The 24,873-nt window shown below is 34.7% G+C and overlaps 1 protein-coding gene across 4 annotated transcripts in view; it reads right to left on the bottom strand.

Moving 5' to 3' along the window:
* EPHA6 (EPH receptor A6) overlaps positions 1-24,873 on the bottom strand; it is a 951,077-nt gene that overhangs the window by 263,059 nt on the left and 663,145 nt on the right. For all 4 annotated transcript variants that reach the window (XM_063630562.1, XM_063630563.1, XM_063630564.1 and 1 more), the window contains 3 exons: positions 10,206-10,314; positions 6,249-6,319; positions 3,133-3,258 (listed from right to left, as the gene is read on the bottom strand). In XM_063630562.1, the coding sequence (XP_063486632.1) occupies positions 3,133-3,258; positions 6,249-6,319; positions 10,206-10,314 (306 nt within the window). The remainder of the gene's footprint in view (positions 1-3,132; positions 3,259-6,248; positions 6,320-10,205; positions 10,315-24,873) is intronic.

Below are 24,873 nucleotides of genomic sequence, written 5' to 3'. Positions count from 1 at the left end.
GCAATGAACCGTGAATCTAAGTACTCCTTGCCATTCCTACCATCAATGCCTTCATTCTGCCTGAATATCCTGCACTTGACAATTGCCACAACCTGATATCTGGCCTCTCTCACCTTTTCCACATCACTTCACCTCTGTTCAGCATCTAGACTACCACTTAAGTCACTTAATTTACATTTCCACGGGACAAAGATGACGAAGAATTAGAGTCCGAGAAGAAACAATCAATAGCTGGGGAAAGAAAATAAAGGATACAAGACAATCTAAGAAAGTATTTATAGTTACAAATTGGGAAAGTAACCAGTGGTACACAGATGTTACATAACGACTGGTTCTTCTTCAATTTGAGCAACGTTTTGTCCACACTGCTGCTATGGAATATGTTCACGCTTCACACATTCACAAAAATAAAGTTTTAGAAACATGACTGCTATGGTTTGAATGTGTCCCCTCAAGTGCACACACTGGAAAGTTAATCCTTAATACAAACGTGTTTAGAGGTGGGACCTTAAAGAGGTAATTAGATCATGAGTGCTCAGCCCTCATGACTGGATTAATGCAGCAGCCTCATTATAAAAGGGGGAGGTCAGCCCCCTTTTTCTCTCCCTCACCCATGTGATGCCTTCCACCATGTTATGATGCAGCAGGAAGACCCTCACCTGATGTGGCCCCTCAATCTTGACTTCAGCCACCAGGACCTTGAGCCTAAAAACTCTGTTTATTATAAATTACCCAGTGTGAGGCATTCTATTAGAGCAGCATAAAAAGGGCTATAACAATAATCTAAAGGAATAAATTAACAGAGCAGTACAGCCAGGGGCACAAAGAGGCAAGTTAGGTTATAATACTTTTGTCTCACATACCAGTTTTATTTTTGTTATTTTTCTGAATATGGACAGTAAAAGGACCCTTAGCATATTGTTTGAAAGCTGAAAAAATCAAAGATGAATAAAGATTTAAAAAGAGACCCCAATCTATAGGAATAACTATATGGTTTAGATAGTCTGTCTGTGCCAAATGAGATAAATGCCATTATGACTTATTAGAGTTCAGGGACAGCAGGTGGAAAAATGAAATTAAAATAATCTCTTTAGTAGTTATTTTTTGCTTTTGCAGTATTCATTATACTTTTTTAAGAGAAAAATTTATATTTTAGTTGAAAAATATCTAAAAATAAAAGAAACGTTTAATTTCTTCTTATTGTTTATACTTCAGATACTTGATTTTATCTCTCAACATTACGATTTCAGACACTGGCATTTTGTTATGCTGTAGCACAAAGGGCTGAAACAGAAAATGCTTCTCCTGTATCTATGTGAGTATTGAACAAGGCAGTATAAAAAGACATATCAGTTTTTCTCAGGTGCAAGAAGAAGAAAGCCAAACATTGTGTGCAATGGAGATTATCCAACCTCCTCTCTTCTCTATCCCTTTGCTGTCTTAAGAAAACAAACTCCAAAGCTAAATGAATATAATTCAATCACTCTTCTCAATTATGCCTGCTGATGTGCTCTTTGTTCAGTGGAAGAAGACAGAGAATCTGGTTCCATTTCAGGTCCTTAATCTTTCTGATAAGGCAGCTTCTTTGGCTGAGAACATAAAGATTATGAACATAGAGGCCCTTGCGGCAGCTTTCAGAGGGAGACCCAGCCATGCAGGAGATGAGGTGATCTATGGTACAGAGGGAATGGAGTGAAATCAGGAAGAACTCTCTGCAAATGTGCCTGGAATTCTTGAGGTAGTTCTACTTCTCTGTGTACCTGGGAAACAGGATTAGCTTCGTGAGTATGTAACTTGTGCAGTCACATAGAGCCTTGAGTTTAGGTGTGCCCTGTAGTTGGTTTAGTTCTCTGTTGTCACCTTCTTGAAATAACTAATACATTTTTAACAAGGGACTCTGTATATTTCAGGGTATACTGGGTCCTGCAAATTATGTAGCTGTCTTTCTGGAGGAAAAAGGACTTTGAAAGAAACAGGGGATCATCAGCTGCTTTCTTTTGGCCTTTGTAAAGACATGACACCTGGCTGGAATGGCCATGCTTGCATCTGTTCTGCCCTTTCCAGAGGATTAAACAAATCTCCAGCGTCTAGAGGAGACCTATGTTCCCCATCAAGATCCAATATCCCTTCTCTATTTTAGGAAAACAGCCTCCCCTGCATAAATGTATGCATTTTAGCTGCATCCATGGCAGCCGTCAGCAATTCCGTTTCCAAACTCTCTAGCAATTTAGTGTGTCCATGTTATTGTTGTTTGGACCATTGAGATGTGAATACTGTGTTTGGAAGTTTCAGGTGATTGCCTTAAAAGCAAAACCAGAGAGACAGAACTATTTCCTTTTCCTTCTCACAGTCAGGAAGGCAGATGTACTGGTGACCCAGCTTTGGTCATTTAGAGGAGGATGACATGCTAGGGGAAGGAAGAGCCAAGAACAGAAGGAACTTGTGCCTTGCAAGTCCCCTTGAATGAGAGCTCCTCTGCCAGCACGGACTATTCACCTTGGGTCAAGCATCTGAAAGAGGAATAAATCTGTATTTTGGAGTCTCTTTGTTACATTGGCTAAGCCTCTGCCCTAACTAATGTACAGCATAAATTCCTGTGGGGTGATTTACAAGAAATTTGTATTTATTCAGGATAGTTGAATAATAAAATGTTCTAAGATTGGAAAATTCTACATAGGGAGAAATATTAATTTGCATTAAAATGACCTAAAACTACATTGAACCAAATTTTATCTTTGGTGATTCTCAGAACTTTTCTGTGTCTTGCAGAAGCTCATGGTCATCATTTTAAATACTATTATAATTATAGTGTATGTCTATAGATGTTGGCACTCAAGTAAATCTATAACCTTATGACAAACTCCTAAAAACTCTAGTTTCATTGTAATTTATCTCTACTATTAAAAAAGACTATAGAATGTTAAAAGTAACTTTTGTGAATGTTCTCATTATTTGGAAACAAACAGACACTAAGTATACTTTAAAAAAATAACATATACAAGATCACTTTACTTCTCACTTGTTAAAACTTTTCAATGACCAAAACTGCCAAGATTTAAGATAGTATGTTGATAAACCAGTTACAAAGAAATTAAGGAATCTTTTGTTCAAAAGTGTAGATTTGACATTTACCTGCCCCAATGACTCTCTCAATACGAATTCTTGAGGGATCAATCTCCTTTGCAAATTCATGGACTGCTAGGGATGGGTCTTCATATGTATCTGGATCAATGTAAGTTTTAATTCCCGGGAAGCGCACTGCAACAACGAAACGATTGATTTAGTTTGAGTATCTCAGTGGTCTATATCTTGTGAACATTTAAAACCAGAAATGACATACTGAAGTAGTCAGTCTTGTTAATGATTTAAAGTCTCTCTTTTCTTCCTGTCCCACTCTCTGCTCATATTAAAGCTTTGACTACGAGGGTCAAAAATTTATTTACCTCACTGTTAATGTAGAATGACCTGGTGGATTTCTAGAAAGTGAGCTGACAGGTTCCAGAAAACACATGTCTCATATTTCTGTAAAATGTTTAATCAGCGCACTCATTCACTATACTTCCAAAACATTCCACATCTGCTCTAGCTTGGGGAATGGGGAAAATGAGGCATAAGCCTCCCTTCAAAGCAAGGAAGCCCATTAGGTCCCTCCTGGACTCTTTGTACTCTACGGCACTAGGTTTCATGAACTCATGCCCTATTCCTGTGGTCTCCCCCTTTTCCAGGAAACCTCAAGGAGTAAAGAACTGACTCCATGGCATAGAAACAAGAAAGGCCAGTAGGGATAATGGCCTTTTTCTGTATTCATGTAGTGGCTTCCATGGACTGACTGCATATAGTCCTGAATAGGATCAGCTTATCTATCCTGGTGGGAAGGACAGAAATCAAAGGCCAAAATCTGGTCATTGGTTGTGTATCTGTTGAGCTTCATTGGTGGGAATGGAGTGCTCACAGCCTACAGGCAGTTAGGATGATGAGAAAGGATGGCTAGAAAACATTAATGTGTGGTTGTATGTCCATTTGTGAGTATCCAAAGAAGTCATAGACTGCCTCTGCCCATGAATATCCCTCTGTTTTGCTCATTTACTTATTTCTCTTCTTTTTTAGAGAAATGGCAGTCTTGCTATGTTGTCCAGGCTGGCCTTGAATTCTTGAGCTCAAGTGATCCTCCTGCCTCGGCCTCCTGAGTAGCTGGGACTACAGGCACAAGCCACCAAACTTGCTCATTAATTTCCATTTTCCATGTTAGATCTCTAGACAGGAGGTCATTTCTTATATATCTTTCTATCTTTCCAAATATCTTAGGTATGGTTTTACAGGCAATAATCACATAGAGAGCCTTTATTGAATACAAACTAGTAGGGATTAAAAGACCAATGTGAAATTTGTGGCAGAGTGGATGGTATTTGGTTTTGTTGCTTCTTAGATTTTGAAAGCCATATAATACCCAGCGTTAACTGTTGTTTGACTCTCCTTGCAAAACAAACAAACAAATAAAAAGAAAACAAATAAAAGGTAATAAAGTTTAGAGGAGGTGCTGAAATGCCCAATATTAGCAGCAATTTGCTTCCTTTCTATGCCCATTGCCTTCATTTACACATTTTGTCTTCTGTCTTCTTAGTGCTGCATATGGACCATGAGAAAATTAATATTTCTCAAATTAGCACCAGAAAAGCATATTTCCAGGTATACCCAGACCTGACACTAATTTTAACATATCATGCTTTCCTTGACTTCTCAAAGTATACATTGAAGAAAAGGAGAACAGATAGTCTGTACCTCTATTTTATATTCCATATATTTTTATAACAACTTAGTGGAATTTGTGATTTCAGACTGAGTTCTATAACCTCAAACCTAGTAGCCACTACTAATTATTAGTGGTATCTAATCAGATATGTGGTCGTGTTGATAATATTATGCTAGGCACAGATAACAAGCATCGTTTATTAACTCATATGTGGTTTTAACTATGAAACTATTCAATTATTTTAGGTGGTACACATTTCTATAGAATAAGATCAGCAAATATCACATTTTTTCTTATAAACATACGTGTAGTAAAGACGAAAATAACCAAACTGAATTCCAATTTTGAATACCTGGTTACTAATTTAAACTTATCAATGTCTTCTTAAACATCAGTTGGTTAACTTTCTTCTACCTCCTTGGCTGTCTCGAGTTATTTTCATCGCTTCATGCTGGGCCCATCTGGTTTGGTTTATGCTAACCTGCCTCTTGGAAAACAGATAATAAATGCCTCACGAGCACCTTTTCCCTCTGCATAGCAGTACTAAATGCCCTGCAGTGAATCTTAAGGTTGCCGGGTGTAAGTCATCAGCACAGGTGTCTGGATCCAGGTTTCTGCAATCTGTTTACAGCCTTTCCATGTTATCCCATGCCAGATATCAGTTCTCTCTGCTCTGCCAGTGCAGTAAGACTCAGACTTACTGTATAAAAGTTCCTCACTTAAATCCTTTCCCTTTCGCGGAGGGTGGTATAGATTGAAATGTCCTTTATTATCTTTTGCTCAATTTGAAATAAAAGATAAAAGCCTTGCATATTATCTCTACACTGTGGTTAATTAGAGAACATCCCTTTCTTGTTAATTCAGTGTCTCACAATAGAAAAACTGTCTTGCTGAAGTAGTTTGCAATTTGGAGGTGGAGGTGGAGGTGGATGTTGAGGAGGAGAAGTTGTCAATTATCAAACCAGCTATAGTGGTAATTATAGGTTGCTTGGGAATAGATCTCTCAAATGAATATAACCTTGTAGTCAGCCCAAGGATTTCATACATATTCTAAGAGTTAAAGAGCTGATATTCTTTTTTAGTATTAATGAATTGTAAATTGATTTGTTATATATTTAAAAGACAGCCCCTGCAAGAAGGAATAAAGATTCCGTAATATTTATTTCTATGTCTAACGTTCCATTAGATAAAACCAACTCATGTTTTAGAGCCATTGTGAGTGGTAAATAACTTGATAAAATCAGTCAACTATTATTTTTAGCAAATTCAGTCTGTTGTGTTCTCCAGCAAGCAGAATTGGGAACAAGGTAATGTTATTTAATGAGAAGCAGGTGCAACTTTCACCAACAAACCTGGAAGCCAGATGAAAATTCTTAATGCTGAAAGGTTGGAAGTGATTTTTTTTCCTTTTTTCTCAACTCAATAGATACAGTTTGAATGAACTCCTGAAGTGCTGGAACAGTACAAAATAATGAAAGAAAGTCACTGCGCTACTTACAATGTCCATTCTGTAAGTGGTTTCTTCTCTTCTCTTCCGACTTCATCTTGGCTTTTATGTACCACTGACATCTTTTAAAAAGATTTAAAAAGAAACTTGTTTTAAGAAGTATGATGGATACAAAGCAAAACCAATTAAAATACATATAATCTATGAACAAAGTTCTTGTCATAAAGACCACTTTTAAAATATCTTTATAACGTGAAAATATTCTATAGAAGGTTTTTTATGTACATTGAAATTAGCCCTAGAATAAAATACTGTCAAGTAGATGGATTCGAAAGACAAGAGTCTTAGAAAATATTTAATAATCTGCCATAACCATCCCTTATATGACTACTAATAGCTAGAGTTGGTAAAAAAAAAAAAATTAAAAGTCAAAATAAAAAAAGTATTTTGAGTCAGAATTTCAGAAATATATACAACTGTCTTCCATTTTCATTGCTAAACAGCAGGATGGCTCAGCAGTTTTATTTTTTAATATTTGGAATTTGGTAGAGGCATGTTCTAGTCTCTCTCTGGATAACCATGCTTCCAAGATTTCTTCAATATGAGTAAATTCTTCAACATCCATATGATTTGATGGTTTATCAAATTTCTAATGGCTAAACAAAGTGTGTCTGTGTTACATAATTCAGTCTTTCAATGGGAATTTTGCCTCGAATTCTATGGCAAGTTGAGCATTTATTCAGAAATGTCTTACAGTTTTCATAGAATATTTTCCAATGACTGCTCCCCTACCAAAGTGCTTAAGCGATACTTCAAAATATTTTTTTTCTATTTTATGTAATTTAAATTGTTCTCTTCAGTGCATGGAATGTTAAAGCAACTTCTAATGAAATATAAATTGGCAAACATAGAAACTGAAAGCTGAAAATAATTTAGCACAAATTTTTCTTCACCATTAAATTATCCTTTTAAGTGGTATTTCTATTCTGCTCCAGGAATCCCAAATAAAGATAATATTTGAGCCCGACTCTCAAGTTTATTAGGCAATACTTATTTAGCCTGCAAAGATTGAAATGTTTTCTTTTGTGTTTGTCATATGTTAAGGAAATATTTTCTGATGCCTTAATGAAATGCGTTGCCACATGTGTATGTGCTATTTAAATCATTGTTTACTGAAATATTCTATGAAAAAATAAGGCCTTAATTTATGTTCTGCAAGATACATATAACTGTATCCAATTTTGCAATATAGTGAATCATTATTAAATTTCTTTTAAATGTCCAGAGGAATATTTTTCTATTGTAAATAATGTAATACTGATGTTAAATAAAATCACATTGAAGAAATTACTCCCTCCATAAACATACGTGTGCACATGTACCCTAGAACTTAAAGTATAATAATAAAAAAGGAAATTACTCCCTCCTTCAAAGAAACTTTGAAAATGGAAAACAAAAATATTTCTGAATCAAAATCAACCATCATACCTATTTTTTCACAGTATAGTTACATGATATAATTTGTGTCTTTGGAGTTAAGAGCTCCTTAAAGTACAATGGAATGCCGTTGTATTTTAATAACTAAATAAACTTTCTGGGCTCCAAAGCAGATTGTCTTTAAATTGTATATAACTTCATGATAATTAGAGTATTATAAAGATATCAGTGACCCCAGTTCAAAATGCATGGGCAGCATTAATGTTACAGAGGGTAAGGAATATTCATTAAGGTTTATTCTTCTATTTAACATTTTCCTAATAAAGTTTGCTAAACACATAGCAATGCTAAAGTACTGGCAATTTGATTTTTTTAACTTAACCAAATTGTCATTGTGACTTTACATACAACAAAATACCTTTATTTTCTTTTTTCCTTTCTTTTTTAAACTTGCACCATTAACCCTCACTGAAACTCTCTCTCTCTGTCTCTTTCTCTCCCTCCTTTCCTCCCTCCCTTCCTCCCCTCCCCTCCCCTCCCCTCCCCTCCCCTCCCCTTCTCTTCCCTTCCCTTCCCTTCCTCTCTCTTTCTTTCTCTTTCTCTTTCCCTAACCATAACTGTCTTGTAATCCCTCTCTTTGCCAGAGAGTCCAAAATAGTATGGGAATAATTTTAATCTTTCTCAGAAAACTTAGACCTCCACCTGGATGTTTAGGGGTTTTATTTTTTATAATCACTTTATTCTGGCTAATGATTCAAGTTTTTGTAGGCCAAGTTTGATAAGCTGCAGTGTTGAACATTTAATCTTCAACCTAACGGTTAATTGGTTTAGAGATTCCAAAATTTGCTTTCTCTCCTCTATAAAAGATGAGCTATATCAAAGCTCTGATGATGGCAGATAGCTGTCAGAGGTTAGCCCTAAAAATAAAGGAAAAGGGTCCTAAGAGGATGCTGGACAACAGTGCCTGATGGTGGCAACATGTTGTGCCCAAATTAGTACTTGTATTAAGATGAATTTATCATTATTTCCTGCATTCTTTCATGTCTGTTTTTTTCCTTGTTACTATAGCCGGCATTATTCTATCAGCTAATCACCCCCCCAAAACTGGAGACCCCCAAATACTGTCTCTTAATTCTAAGACCGTTACTATATCTGTTTATATACATGAAAAACTTAAGTAAACATAGTTGTAAAGTGCCTTCTTTCCATTTAATTTCACAAATAAGTCATCATTTTTAACTCAACCACATTAGAATATTCATGCTGCTTTTTTCCTTGGTAAATTCTATAAAAGGAGGTTTGTTACAACTATATTCAATACACTGTTACGGAATAGCAGTTGTATATTTGTCAGGGACCCACCATTGATACGTGCAAAGTACTTGTCAAGTTCTATACTTTTTGGTGTGCTGTCCAAATTGTAGACAATTTTTCATATGTGTATTAAAGTTACCTCTGTAATTTTAAGTAGATTAAATTTTAACAAAATATTGGTCCCTAAGCAGAGTTTTAAAAACAAATAGTGTTTTCGGTTCACTGAAGGTGCTATTTATTATTTCTGCTCTTTCTGAGGTACCAGTGTTTTCTGGCAGGGTTGGTGTACTTTAGCTGGAGTCAACATGGGTGTGTACTGTTTGGCTGAATTCTTTTTGCAGTTTTAAATCATGATAGTGATATTTCTACTGCAATATTTTGCAGTAGATGTGTGTTTCAGATTATAAAAAAATCTGTTGAGGTATTCTTTTGTGCCCCTATTGATATCTAGATAGAATATTTTATCTTCTTGTTAGAATGATCTGAGAATAAAATATTGTGATTTCTGGAAAAAGTCTTGGCCAAATACCATGGATTAAATAAGAAATAACATTTATTCTTTCATATAATTTTATATATATTATTTTCATTCACATCTGTATTATCAGCACCTGTATTATGGTATTCATACTATTTATTTAAGAGTCATTAAATTGTTTTAATGTACTTTTATATCAAACCTGTATAAAAATAGAAAGCTAAGGTTCTGATGGGTGAAGCACTTGGACCAGCTAGTCAGGATTCAAATTTAGGTGTTTTGCTATGTTTAATTTACTGTTAGTTTATATTTTATTCAAATTACTTTGAAGTATAGAAATATTGGATTTATAAAACCAATTAATAAAATTCTAACATAGACAGTTTCAATATTTAATTGACAAGATGTTATATTTCTATAACACTAGGTTTATAAAGAGTTTTTCTATAAATTGTTCTGACTTTCCATTAAAATATTTTTAAGAAAATTATTTTTTATGATGTAATTTGATTACAGTAAAGAAAAAACACGGAGTAACTTATTGAGTGTAAATTCATCATTCATAGCTTTCAAACAGCTTTAGTCATCTTCGAATCTTTCCATATTCAGGGGCCTGTTGAAACAGAGAACTAATGATGGTTCACTGTCAGAGTGGATTCTTCTGGGATCCCTCTCGACATCAGGTGTGCTTTGTTATATCTAAAAGCATTTGAATATGCAATGTATAAAAAGAGTGGTTATTCATAAATCTTGGAAATAGTCTGGTATGTTTCAGTTACCTCCCAGTGATCAAGAAGAATAAAGTGAGGATGACGAGGAGAGTGAATCCGCCAACAGCGGCGGTGGCTATCACGAGAATCTGTCCTTGCTCTGCTGCCATGTCAGAAGCTGAAACAGAGATACAATATTAAAATTTCCCTGGGTGACATTTCACTGTTAAAACCATTTTACAAGTTAGTTTACACTAGAAAATACAATAACGGATGCCAAGCCCAGTACATTTGACCTTTATTTCAGTATTTGACACATACGAAGCAAACCCAAAATAAATGAGTTTTGATTCAGGGCTGAAGAGTTGGGGCCATAACCCACAACATAAACCTCTCCTCTTTCTTCAAAAAAGATCAATAAAGTAGATGAATTCTTAGTACCCCTTATTTCAAGATTAAGTATGTGCTGTAAAACTAAATCAGCAGACAGGCTAAAGAATTCTGTTTTATGTAATTGCTCACTGTGTTTCCTCTTAAACACTGGCCAGTAGACCAGGTTTTATAGACTGTTTTGATATCTGTTTTCACAAAGTAGAAAGACTACTGTATAATTCCTTTTAAGAATGATGTTCTTTATACTTCATAGAGCTTAATTCAAACACTAAAATTGTGGATTCTCACCTCCACAGCACGAGGATATACATAGTGGGTGCTTAGATGTTTAATCAGCAATAATTGGAAAAATGATATTTAAAAGCTTCCTTATTTGAAGAAAAGACTACATTATATATGTTAGCAACATGTTCCTTCTTTCACTGATAAAACTGTCTCTTAAAAGCATATGAGCTGCATGTTTTACTAATCTTCCAGGTATCTTTTAACATATATCATTCAATTAATTTATTAGCACTTCTAATTTTTTGTATTAATAATGCTTTAATCAAATATAATTTTTTAATGAGTGAAATAGGCAATTCCTTAATAATAGAGGTAAGAAAACAGAAGCACAGAAAAATTAAAGAAATTGCCCAAGCCCATATAGAACTATGACCAGAATTCAGTCTTTCAGGGTTTTGTCTCATTTCTCCATTTTTTTTTACTATAACTTGTAGTAATAAATCAGTTAATCATCAATATTCTAAAAAACCAAATCAATCAGTTTCTTAATGTTCCTTAACTTAAACTAAACTTGTTTTTTATTTTGACTACTTAAAATAAATAATATCTATTAATCTCATCAGTTATTGGAGAAAATTGGATCAAATAAGGTATATAACTGAGAAGCAAGCTGCAGAAGTCTCTAACATAATAATTTATTAAACTTGAGTATTTTACAGCTTCCACAGAAGTAGATCGTTTTCTGGGAATTAAGTTTGCAGTATACTATGTGCAAATTCATATCCAGAGTAATAGCATTCTCATAAAAATGACATATCTACAACAGAATGTCTAAGCCTTAAACACTATTGTCAAGTCAGTAAGAAACCAGTCATAGCATTTTAGAGACTTTAAAAAAAATCTAAATGCAAATAAAAACAAAAGAGTTGAAGTCATTTATGTTCAGTTACCAGTAAGAGAAATTTATTAAATCTTAGAATTAGAATTTAGTCACTATGATTTAATCAAGACATTTTCAAGCAATGTACTACAATGTTAAGTTTTCACTCATAATCTGTGCAGAGACAAGTTAAATAGTTGCATCTTATCCAATAAATAATGTACTGAAGGTTTTTTATTAGGTCTTAACTGAATTTCCTAATCTTCAAAATAGCACTGATATCATGGGAATTAATGTTGTGCTCTAAAATGTCACATTTTCTCACTGAAAGTTATTGAATAACAAAAACGTAAGAAATAGTTGTTCTAGAAAACATTATCTTTTTGAAGATAAAGCAGATGGCATTTACCCAAAAAAACATTATTTACTTAAAAGCTGTTGTATCTGTAAAATATATAGCATAATTCAAGAATTTTGAATCAGGGGCATATAGTTTCATAGTAGTTAGGTAGCTATAATTTGTTGAGTCCAAAATTCAGAGGGAGATTTTGTAATTGGGTGCCTTTTGAAAATCAGATTACTTTGTTATAAAAAATGGTGTTGTTTGACATACATAATTACTGACTAAACTGCTAATTCTGCAAATACGTCTCCTTCTGCACACTTGTTATTACATTTATAAACTTTGTTTTAATTAAAATTTTAATTGGATAACAATCTTAAGTTATGACCCTTTGAAAAATGCATATTCCTGCATAATTGTTTCTTAAACTTAGGAACTGTAAACACTCCTCTGTGGAGAATAAAATATGTTAAATATTCTTATTAGAAAATAAATCCGTTAAATACTCTTATTTTCTAATAAGAGTATTTAATGAAACACTATTTTACTGGGAGTAAAATGCTATAGATCGTGAGGCTGGGATGATTATAAAAACCTCATCAACATTATCATTTTCAACAAGAACAACAGTCATTATTTAATAGGAAACTATGAGTGTCAATTCATTATCAAAATTATCTTCACAATGGTCTTGATAGGTAGGTACTATTATCATTTCTAGTTTAAACAGTTATATTACTTTCTCAAGGTTACATATCTTGTCAAGAGAAAGCTGGCAATCCAACTTCTATTTGCCGATCTCCAAGCCCAAGCAATTGCCAGTACTTTAAACCACCATTTTCCCTAACAGAAGAATTAACTAGATCTAGCGGTTTTGGTTACCCTACGACAATCATAGCCTTGCTTGAACTTGATTTCATGACTGTAAAATGATAATGTTGAATTAAACATTCTTGTCACAATCTTTCAGAGCAATTGTACTATGATATTGTGTTACCCATGCAGGCTGCAACAAAATAGTGGAAAGAACAAGATTTGCCATATGGAAATAAAAACACTCAGGAGCTTGGTCCTGATGGGGATAATTTTTGCATTTTATCATATTAGTGTTGGTCCATCACAGAGCTCTGACTTCATCTCAGGATAAACTACAAGGCCCTTAACTTTGTCATCAAAGCTGTCTACAAATGGCTCTAGCATATGTCTTCAGATACATCTTATCATTCTCTAAGCATACTAAATTTCTTCCAAGTCCTTGAATGAGCCCAACTCTTAATATCTGGTCAATTTCTAATCACTCCTCCATGAATATCTTATCATTTGGGAAGCATTTTTTTTTTCTGGTTGTTTAGATTTGGGTGGGTCCCCAGACAGATGTTCCCCAAGACCCTTAAAAGATTTCTACCAATAAAACCATCACATTTTATTGAAATTACTTTTTATAATCTGTCTTTCTCATTTGATTTCAAATTCAGTGAGAGCAGGAACTATATTCACTATGATATCCATAGTGGGGTGAATGGTGACAGCCTTTCCCCCTCCCCTCAAAAAAGGAATTTGCAGGTGTAATTAAGAAACTTGACTATCCCGGATTAACCAGGTTGTCCCATATCCAATGACAAGTGTCCTTATTAGAGACAAAAGTGGAGAAGACAAAGAGGAGAAGGCCATGTAAAGACACATGTAAAGACAAAGGCAGAGATGAGTTATGCAACCCACAAGCCAAAGAATAAGACACCAGAAGCAAGAAGAGAAAAGGAAGAAGTCTCTCTTAGAACCTTTGGAGAGAGCATGCTTTTGGTCTCCAGAGCTGTGATATATTGTTTTAAGCCATTGACTTAGTGATAATTTGTTTCAACAGTCCAAGGAAACCAATACAGTGTCCAGCCTACATGGTAGTAAATATTCCTTTGAGTGAGTGGGTTGAATAATTATTTGCACTGGATGGTTCTGGTAAGAAAAGGTCGGGAGTAATCCACATTCCCACCCTTCCCTTGATATGTGAGGAAGATTTACCATCAGTGTAGCTATACAATGTGCGTGAAGAGAGTGTACCCAACACTAATCAGAAAAATCCAATTATTCTGTGTGCATGGAGACAACGCTTTCTGGGAGGTAGAAGCTACTAGGGAATTCAGACTGCTACATTTTACCAAGTTGAGTGGATTAAAGCTCAGAAATACGAATCTAAGGTTAAGAATGTATTAGTTCATTCAATTAATATTTATTGAGCAACTAGTATATGCTAGGCACTAACATAGACACAGGGTATACAGTGATGAACAAAACATAGTTACTGTGCTCATGGATTTTCAGTTCAGTGGGGAAGGCAGACACTGAACAAGAAATTACAGAAGGAATTATTGTTACAAAAGGGAAACTGAATGATGTTGGAAAAGAATAAACAGCCTCTGGCAGTGAGTGAGCTGACAGGGAATTTGGGAAAATGTAATGTGTTGGAAGAAGTAAGAGAAGGAGCAGGATGATCACCTCCTTGGCTAGAGATCTCATTAATTTGATTTATTTAAATAGACACTTAAAGAAACAAATAAGCAAACCATGAAATTTTCTGCCAAATGGATTCCACGAAAATACAGTATAGCTACAAGTGTCTCTGTTATGAAAACTTGTCTATAGTATTATCCATTCAGTTTTTTCAATCCTGAGCAGAAGCTTACTCATTAGTTTTGTAGGAGAAAAATGTATCATTTAATCACATCAGTAGCATCTGTTGAAAGCAAACTTGTCCCTAAAAAGAACCACACTGAAATCCATAGTGTAAAATAAAATGTATTTGTGACTCGCTGATTGGAAATGATCCTTTGTTTAATTGTGAGGTTGTATTCTTGGACAAAGATAAATATATTAAAATGATATATTTCATTCTATGATTTGGGAAGAAGTATACTTCCTTAAGAGGAAGCAATTATCCAAAAAGAATTGCAAAATTGTAACTGAGCAACAGCGCTTGGCATAAGTTGTGATGACATTATTAAGTGTGGTTTGTTTCCATCTAAAGAAAAAAAAATGAAATGCTTTACTTAGAATCTAAATACTTAAAAAAGAGATTTCATATCTTTAGGAAAGTGTCAGAGAAAGGCAATTTGGCTATTTTTAACCAAAGTATTTTCTTCTATGGAGGCATATGATTTTGTCTCCCTGTAATCAAGATTATTCTAGTTTATATTTACATTTCAAAGTAAAATCTGTTATTTGTATTCTGTGTCATTTTCTGTGGAATAGATTTTTAAAGTTAACTCTTTTCTGTTATGAACATATTTTTAAAGTTACTGAAGACAGTAGTTAATGTGAATTTTTAAATAAAGCATCTCACAAAAAATGATGCTCAGTGAAATTGTCTTCATCATTTCACCAGAATGATTTCTTTAAGCATAGCGCAAATCTCAACAAAGCCATGACTTGATGATACACAGTAAATTAGTTTTAAAGTTTATGGACAACCAATATAGGAAAATTCTCCTCTCAGATCATGTATAGAAATCAGAATTGGCTTAACTTTATGAGAATTTAGCAACACGTAATGGAGATTAATTAATCTGCACATTCTCAACACCACATTCTCATGCGGACAGAAGAGTATGAGATACAAATGAAAGCTGAGGAAACATATCTTCTAGATGAACATAAACTTGTGACTTTGTAGATGATATTGTTATCATTTGGGCCACATGGATTTGAAAGTATAGGGTTATCCTTGATTTTGCATTTTCCTACAACTCCAAGTCCAGAGTCAAGTTTTTCATCCTGCCTCTATTACCAGTGACGCAGCCTCCTGTCAGGCTTCAGCCTCGCAGGAGTAGACTAGTTTTATCATTTGCTATTAGGTTGCCTTTCCACAGTATCTCTTCACAATCCATCCACATTATATGGACAGATAATTATTCTTCACAATAACATTTTAAAATATTGAGAACATTTCCCATTGTCTAGAAGGTAAAATCACCCCTTTCCCATGTATCCCATTCTCAGAGATGTTCAGGCAAGAAACCTTGGACTCAGCCCTCATCCAATTCTCTCCTTCACCTTCCAAGTTGATCAGTCCTGTCCCTTATAATTTTAAAGTATTTCTTAGATTCTTTCTCATTCTCTCCAACTCCCACTGTATTTTCTTAGTTCAAGTACCCATATTATCACATGTATTTGAAATTAGCTAGACAGCAGGCTCAATTATGTGATTCAGTTGAACGATAGAAAGCAAGACAAAAACAAATAAAAAAGATTCTCTAGAACGACATCTGACTGAGGTCCACGTACTATAAAACAGCTTTGATACCTCACAGTTTTACTTCACACATATTTATTGATTTTCAAATTCATAAAATAGTGTAGTAGGCAACAGATTAGGAGATAGGTTGGGGAGGCATCTACAGAGAGAGAGTTGAATAGAATTGCACACTGCTAGTCAGACTGATGGAAGAGGTGGAAAAACTGAAAATCTGACACAAGATTCCAAAGTGTACGCTAGGCAGGAGCCAGGAGTTTAGGATCAAATGGCCCTACAAAATTCAAGGAGCATCAATTAATTCACTATGTTTTATAACTCAATACATTCATATGATCATTCGATATTAATTAGAAAATACTGAGATAAGTCCAGTATATTTTATTTCAAAGGACAAGAGTTTGGGGATGCATGATTAAAAAATGTTTGCCTCCAAACTATTATAAAGTTATAAAAATAATACTTATAAGATTAAACCCTGGCCAAAAACTTAAATTACCAAAATGATTCATTTCCTGAGAGTTTCAGTTTTTTGACTCATCTCTCATATAAGCCTCTTGAGGGCAGGATAATATGTTTCAACCTTCTATATAACAAGGGATTAGCATAAGCCATACATAGCATAGGTATTAATACATGTGTATTGTTTGTGAAGAAGAGATAAAAATCACATTCTAAATATAAGGATAAAATGCCCTTGGCTAAAGAACAGTTTTCTTACTTGATTTGTGTGTCAATAGTAATGCTTAAACACGTTGTAATTTTACATTACATTCCCTTACATATTTGTATTTTGTAAATCAGTATGTACAGAGGTAAATTAATAGAAAATAAAGTGGGTAAATTTCTTTTCCCCTAAATATCCCTGCCTAGGCTTTGAAAAAAAGTAAAAATAGTCAACATAGTATTATATTGATATATTACTTTTACATTCATTCAATATTTGATGCTATCTACCCAAAGAAAAAGTATCTCTAAGATTAGAAATAAAAGAGAATAACAAGAGATTCTCTTTTCCATTCAAGTAAACTGATTACTGATTTCTCAGCTGGATGGAAACAAACCTCATGGATCATTTCTGTTGAAGCAAAGACCCTTACCAGGGATCATACTTTTTTTTTTTCAGAAAGTGATTTCACAGCTGTGCCTTCTTCTACTCCTCTGCCACTTCTCCAGAAAGAATACAATTCAGTACATCAAACTGTGGCTACACTGAAACACCAAAGATTATGAGATTCTCTCTTCCTGATGACCTCAATTTACTTGTCAGGTAAAAATGCCAAATGACACAGAAATAATTGGAAAATGTGATTTTGGTATAATTTGATGGAGAGGCAGGAGTAGAGGCAAATAGTGCAGCGTAATGAAGTATTTTCTGACTTTTTTTTTTTTTAAGAGATTCCTGTGTTCATTAATGAATGGTCAAGATGCCTTACCACAGGTAGGCTTCATGTAACAAATTTCAAAGAACAAAGAAAATGATAGAGATGTTTAAACATCTGAAACTACGGTCAACATCCTAAATGTCAAAGATGTAATTTGTAATTGTCTGTATTTCATATTGCTACTGGCAGCTGAGATAGGTCTTGAGAACCTTTTTCTCAAAGAATATTTATATCTTCATGCATATATCTTTCATCCTTTAAAAAGTCTTTTAAGATCCAGCGTAAAATGGGATTTCCATACAGATTTCACAACTTCCCTGGATCACGGACCTGGAACCAATTATGTTCAATTTTAAATACTATTCACCATGTGCCATAATATTAATAGTAGATATTTGCACATTGGTGAGCATATCTATGCACTTGGGGTTATAGCTTCTTAATATAACAGTTACTGTGGTTTGAGATAAAGAGCTTTGTAATGAAATGGATAATCATTAGGGATCACAAATTTCATAAGTTGTATGAACTGTATAAACTTAGATTTATTTGAAGTCTATTTTTCATAAAAAAAAATTTAAAGAAAATGATTTTAAAAACAGAATTACTTAGAAAAAAATCTAAATAATTTCTTGAGGAAATTCTCATTCACCAACTCATTATTCACTCAATAACAACAAAAATACCATTTGCTAAGCACTGTGATATAGAGCTTGGGGAGATGAAGAAAACTGAAGTGTGATTTCCTCATAGCGTTTCTCTTTAGTGAGAGAGATAGAGATGCAGATCTTAGATGTAACACATAAACATTGGTGCTAAAATGGAGGTATGTGTGAAGGTCACAGGACGAGAGTGGGAGAGTGGTAATCTCCACAGAAAAAACCATAGGAAGGTTATAAAGAAAGTAATTCTTAAACTAAATCTGGAATGATTCGAAGAGATCTGCAAGTCACCAACCTGGTGAGTAGATATTGGACACTGTAGCTTGAGGAAACATCACAAATACTACGAAGATACAAATAGCACAACATCTTCAGGAGTTTATATGTACTTTGAGATGCCTGGGACACATACCAATACGCACAAGAGGAAGTTGGAGAGATAGGCAAGGAATAGGTCATAATAATTTAACTGAAACTGACCCCAGTCAGCATCTGTGAGTTTTTCTCAAGTTACTATTAATATTCAGATTCTAGAATAGGGTATATGCAGATGTTAGTTTAATGAAAATTGCCGTTTTTACCAGAGACATAAACTCTTGCAAATATATGAGAATACTGAAGACAAACCCATCAGAGAAGAAAACAGAACTGAGACTGAGACATTATTGAAGACATCATTGGAGAGCCTGGATTTGGCCTGACCCTCACCCTACCCCTTTGACTTTTCAGTTACCTGAGGCAATCAAGTGCCACATTTCATTAAGCCAGTACATTTTTGTCACTTGAAATGGAGAGTCCTATGTAACATAATGAATCAAGAGAAAATAATTAGACTGGATGTAAATGCTGATATGGGGCAAGGCAATGCAGGACTTTGTATATGCAAACTAGGTATAGTTACTTCTCATTATTATGTTGCTTGAGGGGAATGTTTTCTATCTAACTTTACTGTCTTCTTTTGATTTTGATGATAAACACAGCCTCCCAAGTCTGTTTGCCTGGTAACTGGATGGATAGGATTGGAAGCATAGGGTGAAAGGGAGTGGAAATGTGCTTACCTTTCTAAAACAACCTTTTTCTATAGAGTGACTAACACATGTGCCAGGAGATATTCCAATTTATTTTTCTTTAATAGACGGATAGTTTGGGGGGGAAATGAGTCCTGTCTGTCCTATATCTAATGGGTCTCATGTATCAATTTAATAAAAATTGCATGGATGCAAAAAGAAAGAAAAAAAAAACAAATGGGCAGACAACATTTCTGGCAAGTACAGCAAGACAGTATGTTACAATGTGAAATAATTTGCTTAATTGAAACCTATCTAATTATAAACTAATTATACCAAAATACTGGAGCTAAATTCCTGTGGAAGGCTTTTAGTGAATTTTCACAGTTTATGATAACACGAATTTGAGGCTACAGTTGTCCTTTATTTGGCATCAGTAGAACTATTTATGGAAGCTCGGCTAACCATCAATGCCAGGTGCCAATTTTTCTTAGCGTTATGGACCCAAGTATATTTCCTTTAGGACCTGCTATTGCTTTATGCCAAAACTCATTTAACCATCTCCTGAAAGTGAGTAAGTTCTAAGGGAAGCTTTTGGATCATTGTTTGAAGCCTGTTCCGAAGAACACCAAACTATTTACCTCAAACAACCTCTAATCAATCACCAGGATTAATTCTGGAGAGATTCAATGGGAGACTACTCAATTTTAAAAAGGCCAACCCATGAACAGACACTTCTCAAAAGAAGACATTTATGCAGTCAAAAAACACATGAAAAAATGCTCATCATCACTGGCCATCAGAGAAATGCAAATCAAAACCACAGTGAGATACCATCTCACACCAGTTAGAATGGCCATCATTGAAAAGTCAGGAAACTACAGGTGCTGGAGAGGATGTGGAGAAATAGGAACACTTTTACACTGTTGGTGGGACTGTAAACTAGTTCAACCATTGTGGAAGTCAGTGTGGTGATTCCTCAGGGATCTGGAACTAGAAATACCATTTGACCCAGCCATCCCATTACTGGGTATATACCCAAAGGACTATAAATCATGCTGCTATAAAGACACATGCACATGTATGTTTATTGCGGCACTATTCACAATAGCACAGAGTTGGAACCAACCCAAATGTCCAACAACGATAGACTGGATTAAGAAAATGTGACACATATACACCATGGAATACTATGCAGCCATAAAAAATGATGAGTTCATGTCCTTTGTAGGGACATGGATGAAACTGGAAACCATCATTCTCAGCAAACTATCGCAAGGACAAAAAACCAAACACCGCATGTTCTCACTCATAGGTGGGAATTGAACAATGAGAACTCATGGACACAGGAAGGGGAACATCACACTCTGGGGACTGTTGTGGGGTGGGGGGAGAGGGGAGGGACAGCATTAGGAGATATACCTAATGCTAAATGACGAGTTAATGGGTGCAGCAAAACAACATGGCACATGGATGCATATGTAACAAACCTGCACATTGTGCACATGTACCCTAAAACCTAAAGTATAATAATAAAAAACAAAAAATAAAAAAAAAAGGCCAACCCCATGGTAGCACAAAACTATGGCTCCATCAATTTTTTCAGCATCTTTTCAATTATTTACACCCTGCTTCTCCTTAAGCCATGTGTGTGAGGTCTCCAAGTTAAATAATTTACATTAGCAGCAAGAAGGTTTTTGGCACAGTATTGCCCTATTTACTACTATTATTTTGAAGAAAATAAGATTGTTTAGTTATGCATATTGATTTTTTCACAAAATTTTGACTTCATTGCCTAGGGAATTGAGTTAAGTAAAAAATGAAGCTTAATATTAGGATCTACAAATGTGGGAGTAAATACCTTTCTAAAATAAATGAAAGGGAACATTTCCTGACATATGCATTCACCTTGTCATGTAATACAAAAACAGTATTGTGTTTTACTTATTAATTTTTAACTAGTATCTTCACAATATGGCACTGATTTTAGACAAACTGGGTTTTTGCCATCATGGCAGATAGAAAGATAAGCATCTTCCTACATGCTGATGATATGGGTGTAATTTTCAACAACAAGAATTAACTTCAGGATACAAATAATTCTGCTATCCTACTGCTGCCAGAAAGAATTGAGCATCACCAACTTTATCAAAATGAAAATCATTTTCTTTGGCAGACAAAAGGCAATTGATCAAAACTTCACACAATGAGACAAGGTATTTCCATTTTGTACAAGCATATTTTTTCTATAGCTTATCCAGGAAATCATAGTGCAGAGCTACGCAGTTCAATATAACTTTTTCCATGGGAGCATTACTCCTCGGGTTTCTTTCTGATGACTTGCAACAACACCTGCTTTGAAAAATTTCCAGGCCAGAATCATCTTTTTTCACAGTATCCTGTGGTGTGGGACTCTGAACTCTCAATCTAGAGTATATCTAATGGTGGGGGCAGATTCAAATCTGCTTCCTAAGGACAATCTTTGCTTTGCCTGCAGCCCATTTTAGTGTAAACGTGGAGAGGTTTTATTTTTACTTTTGCAAAAACACTGGTTGGGCTTCTCAACATTTACAGTGGAAGGATTTCTCTATCGCTTCACCTTATTTTTGTACCATTTGTATCATCTATTGATATGAAAGTAGAAAATTCACATTCTAAGCACTCGTTAAAGACCGACCTCAAAATTCTTAGTAAACATCCTCTGAGGTATCTGTTCAGCCCTGTCTCTGAAAACTCCCTCCACCCACAGGGCAGGAGTTTGGAAGACTGTTTTCCCTGTCTCCGGCACCCAGTCATATGCATTGGATTACTGACGGAGACCTGACCCAAACTGGATCAACCACATTCCCTCTTGCAGGAATTTGGGATTAGGATTCACAATCAGTTTGGCAATTTTCATGCATGGTTGACACTAAGGGAAATGTGATTTATAAGCCATAGACATATTTTCCTAAATGAACACAGACACAGGTAAAACCAATCTTTAGAGCACAAAACAGAGATGAGTGGCTGTGCGGATCAGGAATAAAAGCTGTCTTTCCTTTGAAGAATTTTCCAGTTTCTTGTCTCAATCGTTTTTGAAGCCTGGTCTGGGACATTTCTTCATTCCTTTTTGCTTAACCTAGCTCATGGTTTATGTGATATCTGCAATCAAAGGGTCCTATTAGATTATTCTAGTTTTAAGTTCCTGAGTAACAGACAAAATTTTTAGAAAATAAATTTAAAAGGTAACTCCTTTCATTTACTTTCTAGGTATAGTTTGTCTTTTAAAGTCTGTGTGCATGGAATGAATTAAGTACCTTCCTTTCTCCCATCATGGAAAACTCATCTTCAATCAGTGAAACTTTACCTTGGCTCTATCAAAGGTTGTAGTCAGAAAATGTCATGTAAAAACAAACAGAAAACTTTTGTATTTGCTGAAAAAGCTGCTTGAGGCCATTTTCCTCAATGGCCTCTATAAATCTTTCTTAGAACATTTCCGCTTCATGAGTGTATGATAACTTTTCTGTTCTCTGGCTGCTACTGGAAATTTCAGAGGCAGAGATGGCACATACATGTGCATCTCTAGTAATGATTATCAGAATGACACTTTGTGCCCTCTTGTGTATATGGACCTAATTTTCTATTTTAGTTCTAATCTATTAAATATTTTGTGCATACATTTTAAACTGTCTCAAATGCTCTTAGGAGAAAGAGAAATGCAGATAAAAAATCACTATTCCTCTGTTTAGTCCTCTGAGAAAGCATCCTTATAAAAATTAAAACCAATTTAGATATGTTATTATATATATGGGGAAAGTCGTGCTACTTACTGCTTTAAAAAGCATTAGGAGATATACCTAATGTAAATGACGAGTTAATGGGTGCAACACACCAACATGGCACATGTATACATATGTAACAAACCTGCACGTTGTGCACACGTACACTAGAACTTAAAGTATAATAATTTTTTTAAAATTCATCTTTTTTTTTGTTTAAAACATGAAATTTGGACTATTCTTGTATTTCTCTCATCTCTATTGAGTGACATTAATAAATTAGTTATATATATGTTTGGGACTATTCTGTTAAACAATAAGTAGTTGTCAAAGATTCACAAGGATTCAAAAGCATTCTGAGCTGCAGCACAGAACGTGACAGAAAAAAGAGGCACGTGCCAAAGGTAATTAGAAAGCCCCAAGTCTTTTTGGTGTGTTCCTACTTGGTGCTCTGTTTGTCTGTCAGATAACTTGGAATTACTTAGAAAAGAATGGAGTAGCCTTCTTTTCAGTTATTATGCTCAGTAAACAAAATGATTTTATTCAAGTTCAAATATTTTCAAAACTGTGTCTATCCAATAATTTGAAAAGTAAAATCCTTCTTCAAGCAAGATATTCTGTGTTTATATTCAAGAAGTGATAACATACCTAATACCTATTCTGAGCCAAAAATATCATTTTCAATATATTATTATACTTTAAGCTTGTTTTCGGGTAAGTTGCTTATTTCTGTGCAAGGAAATTCATGAGATGGCTATTATTTTAATTTTAAAAAATTTATAGTGGAGTAGGTGGCTATGATACATAAGTCTTCTCATTTCCACTTGAAAACAGAGGAGGATTCCACAGAAGCTGTCCTACAAAAGGTCTTTTGCCAGAATTACATTCTTCTTCTTTTTTATTATTTCCTTTTTTCTTTATGTAGGTGAGTAGCAGCTGATTCACAGCACAGGGTGGTCCAAAAAATCATACTGAACTCAGTGGAGTTTCCCTCAGAAGAAGGGTAGTAATTATCATATTAAAAAACACGTTTGAGAGCTTTTATGTGTTCTCCATAGTTCTAAACACATATGTTAACTTATTTAGTCTTCAAAATAATCATATGAAATGGTAGTATTATTACCTACATTTAATAGATGGAGAAACTGAGGCACAAAGCGGCTAATTAACTTGCACATGGTCACATAGTTAGAAAGGACAGAACCAGAATTTACTTACAGATAGTCCAATTCCTGAGTTCGAGCTTCTAACCACTGTCCTATGTTGTCTGTTTGCGCTGAGACATTTGATGTGTTAAGTGTTTAAAAGAAAAGTAGGCCAACTTCTAAGTAATTTGGTTACCGTAGAAACAGTAGAGACAGTGGTTCTGGATCTACAAGGTGATATTGCTGGAATGGGCCTAATGGAGGCCCCCTGGCTTGCCTACCGTGCTCACTAAGATTTGGTATCTCAGAAGTCAAAACGTGGAGTTTCTTTAGCTGAGTCAAATTATCCAGTGCTTAAGCCCTGGGAGGTCAACATACCTTGGGGAATTCCACTCCTCCTTTTATGTCACCTGTATAAATTAAACAAAAACTAATACCAAAACTAACTAGCTATCTTAATAGTAAATTCATGGGTATAAAAAATAAAATATCAGGAGAAGAATAAGAAAACGATTTGATTGCTTTTATATGGTATCTATATGCAAGAAGGTAAAGAACATTTTTAAACACTATTTTGAAGCTATTAGAATGGAATTTAAGATTCAAAACTAGTAACAATAATATCAGTATTAATAATCATTTATTGAGCTCTAACCACATGATAGCTGGATACTCTTCTGTTGTTAAGTACTT

This window comes from Symphalangus syndactylus, chromosome 21 (genome assembly GCF_028878055.3).
Source record: "Symphalangus syndactylus isolate Jambi chromosome 21, NHGRI_mSymSyn1-v2.1_pri, whole genome shotgun sequence".
Classification (NCBI taxonomy): domain Eukaryota; kingdom Metazoa; phylum Chordata; class Mammalia; order Primates; family Hylobatidae; genus Symphalangus; species Symphalangus syndactylus.
Note: the sequence above shows the minus strand (reverse complement) of the source record. Positions and strands in the feature narration are given on the sequence as shown.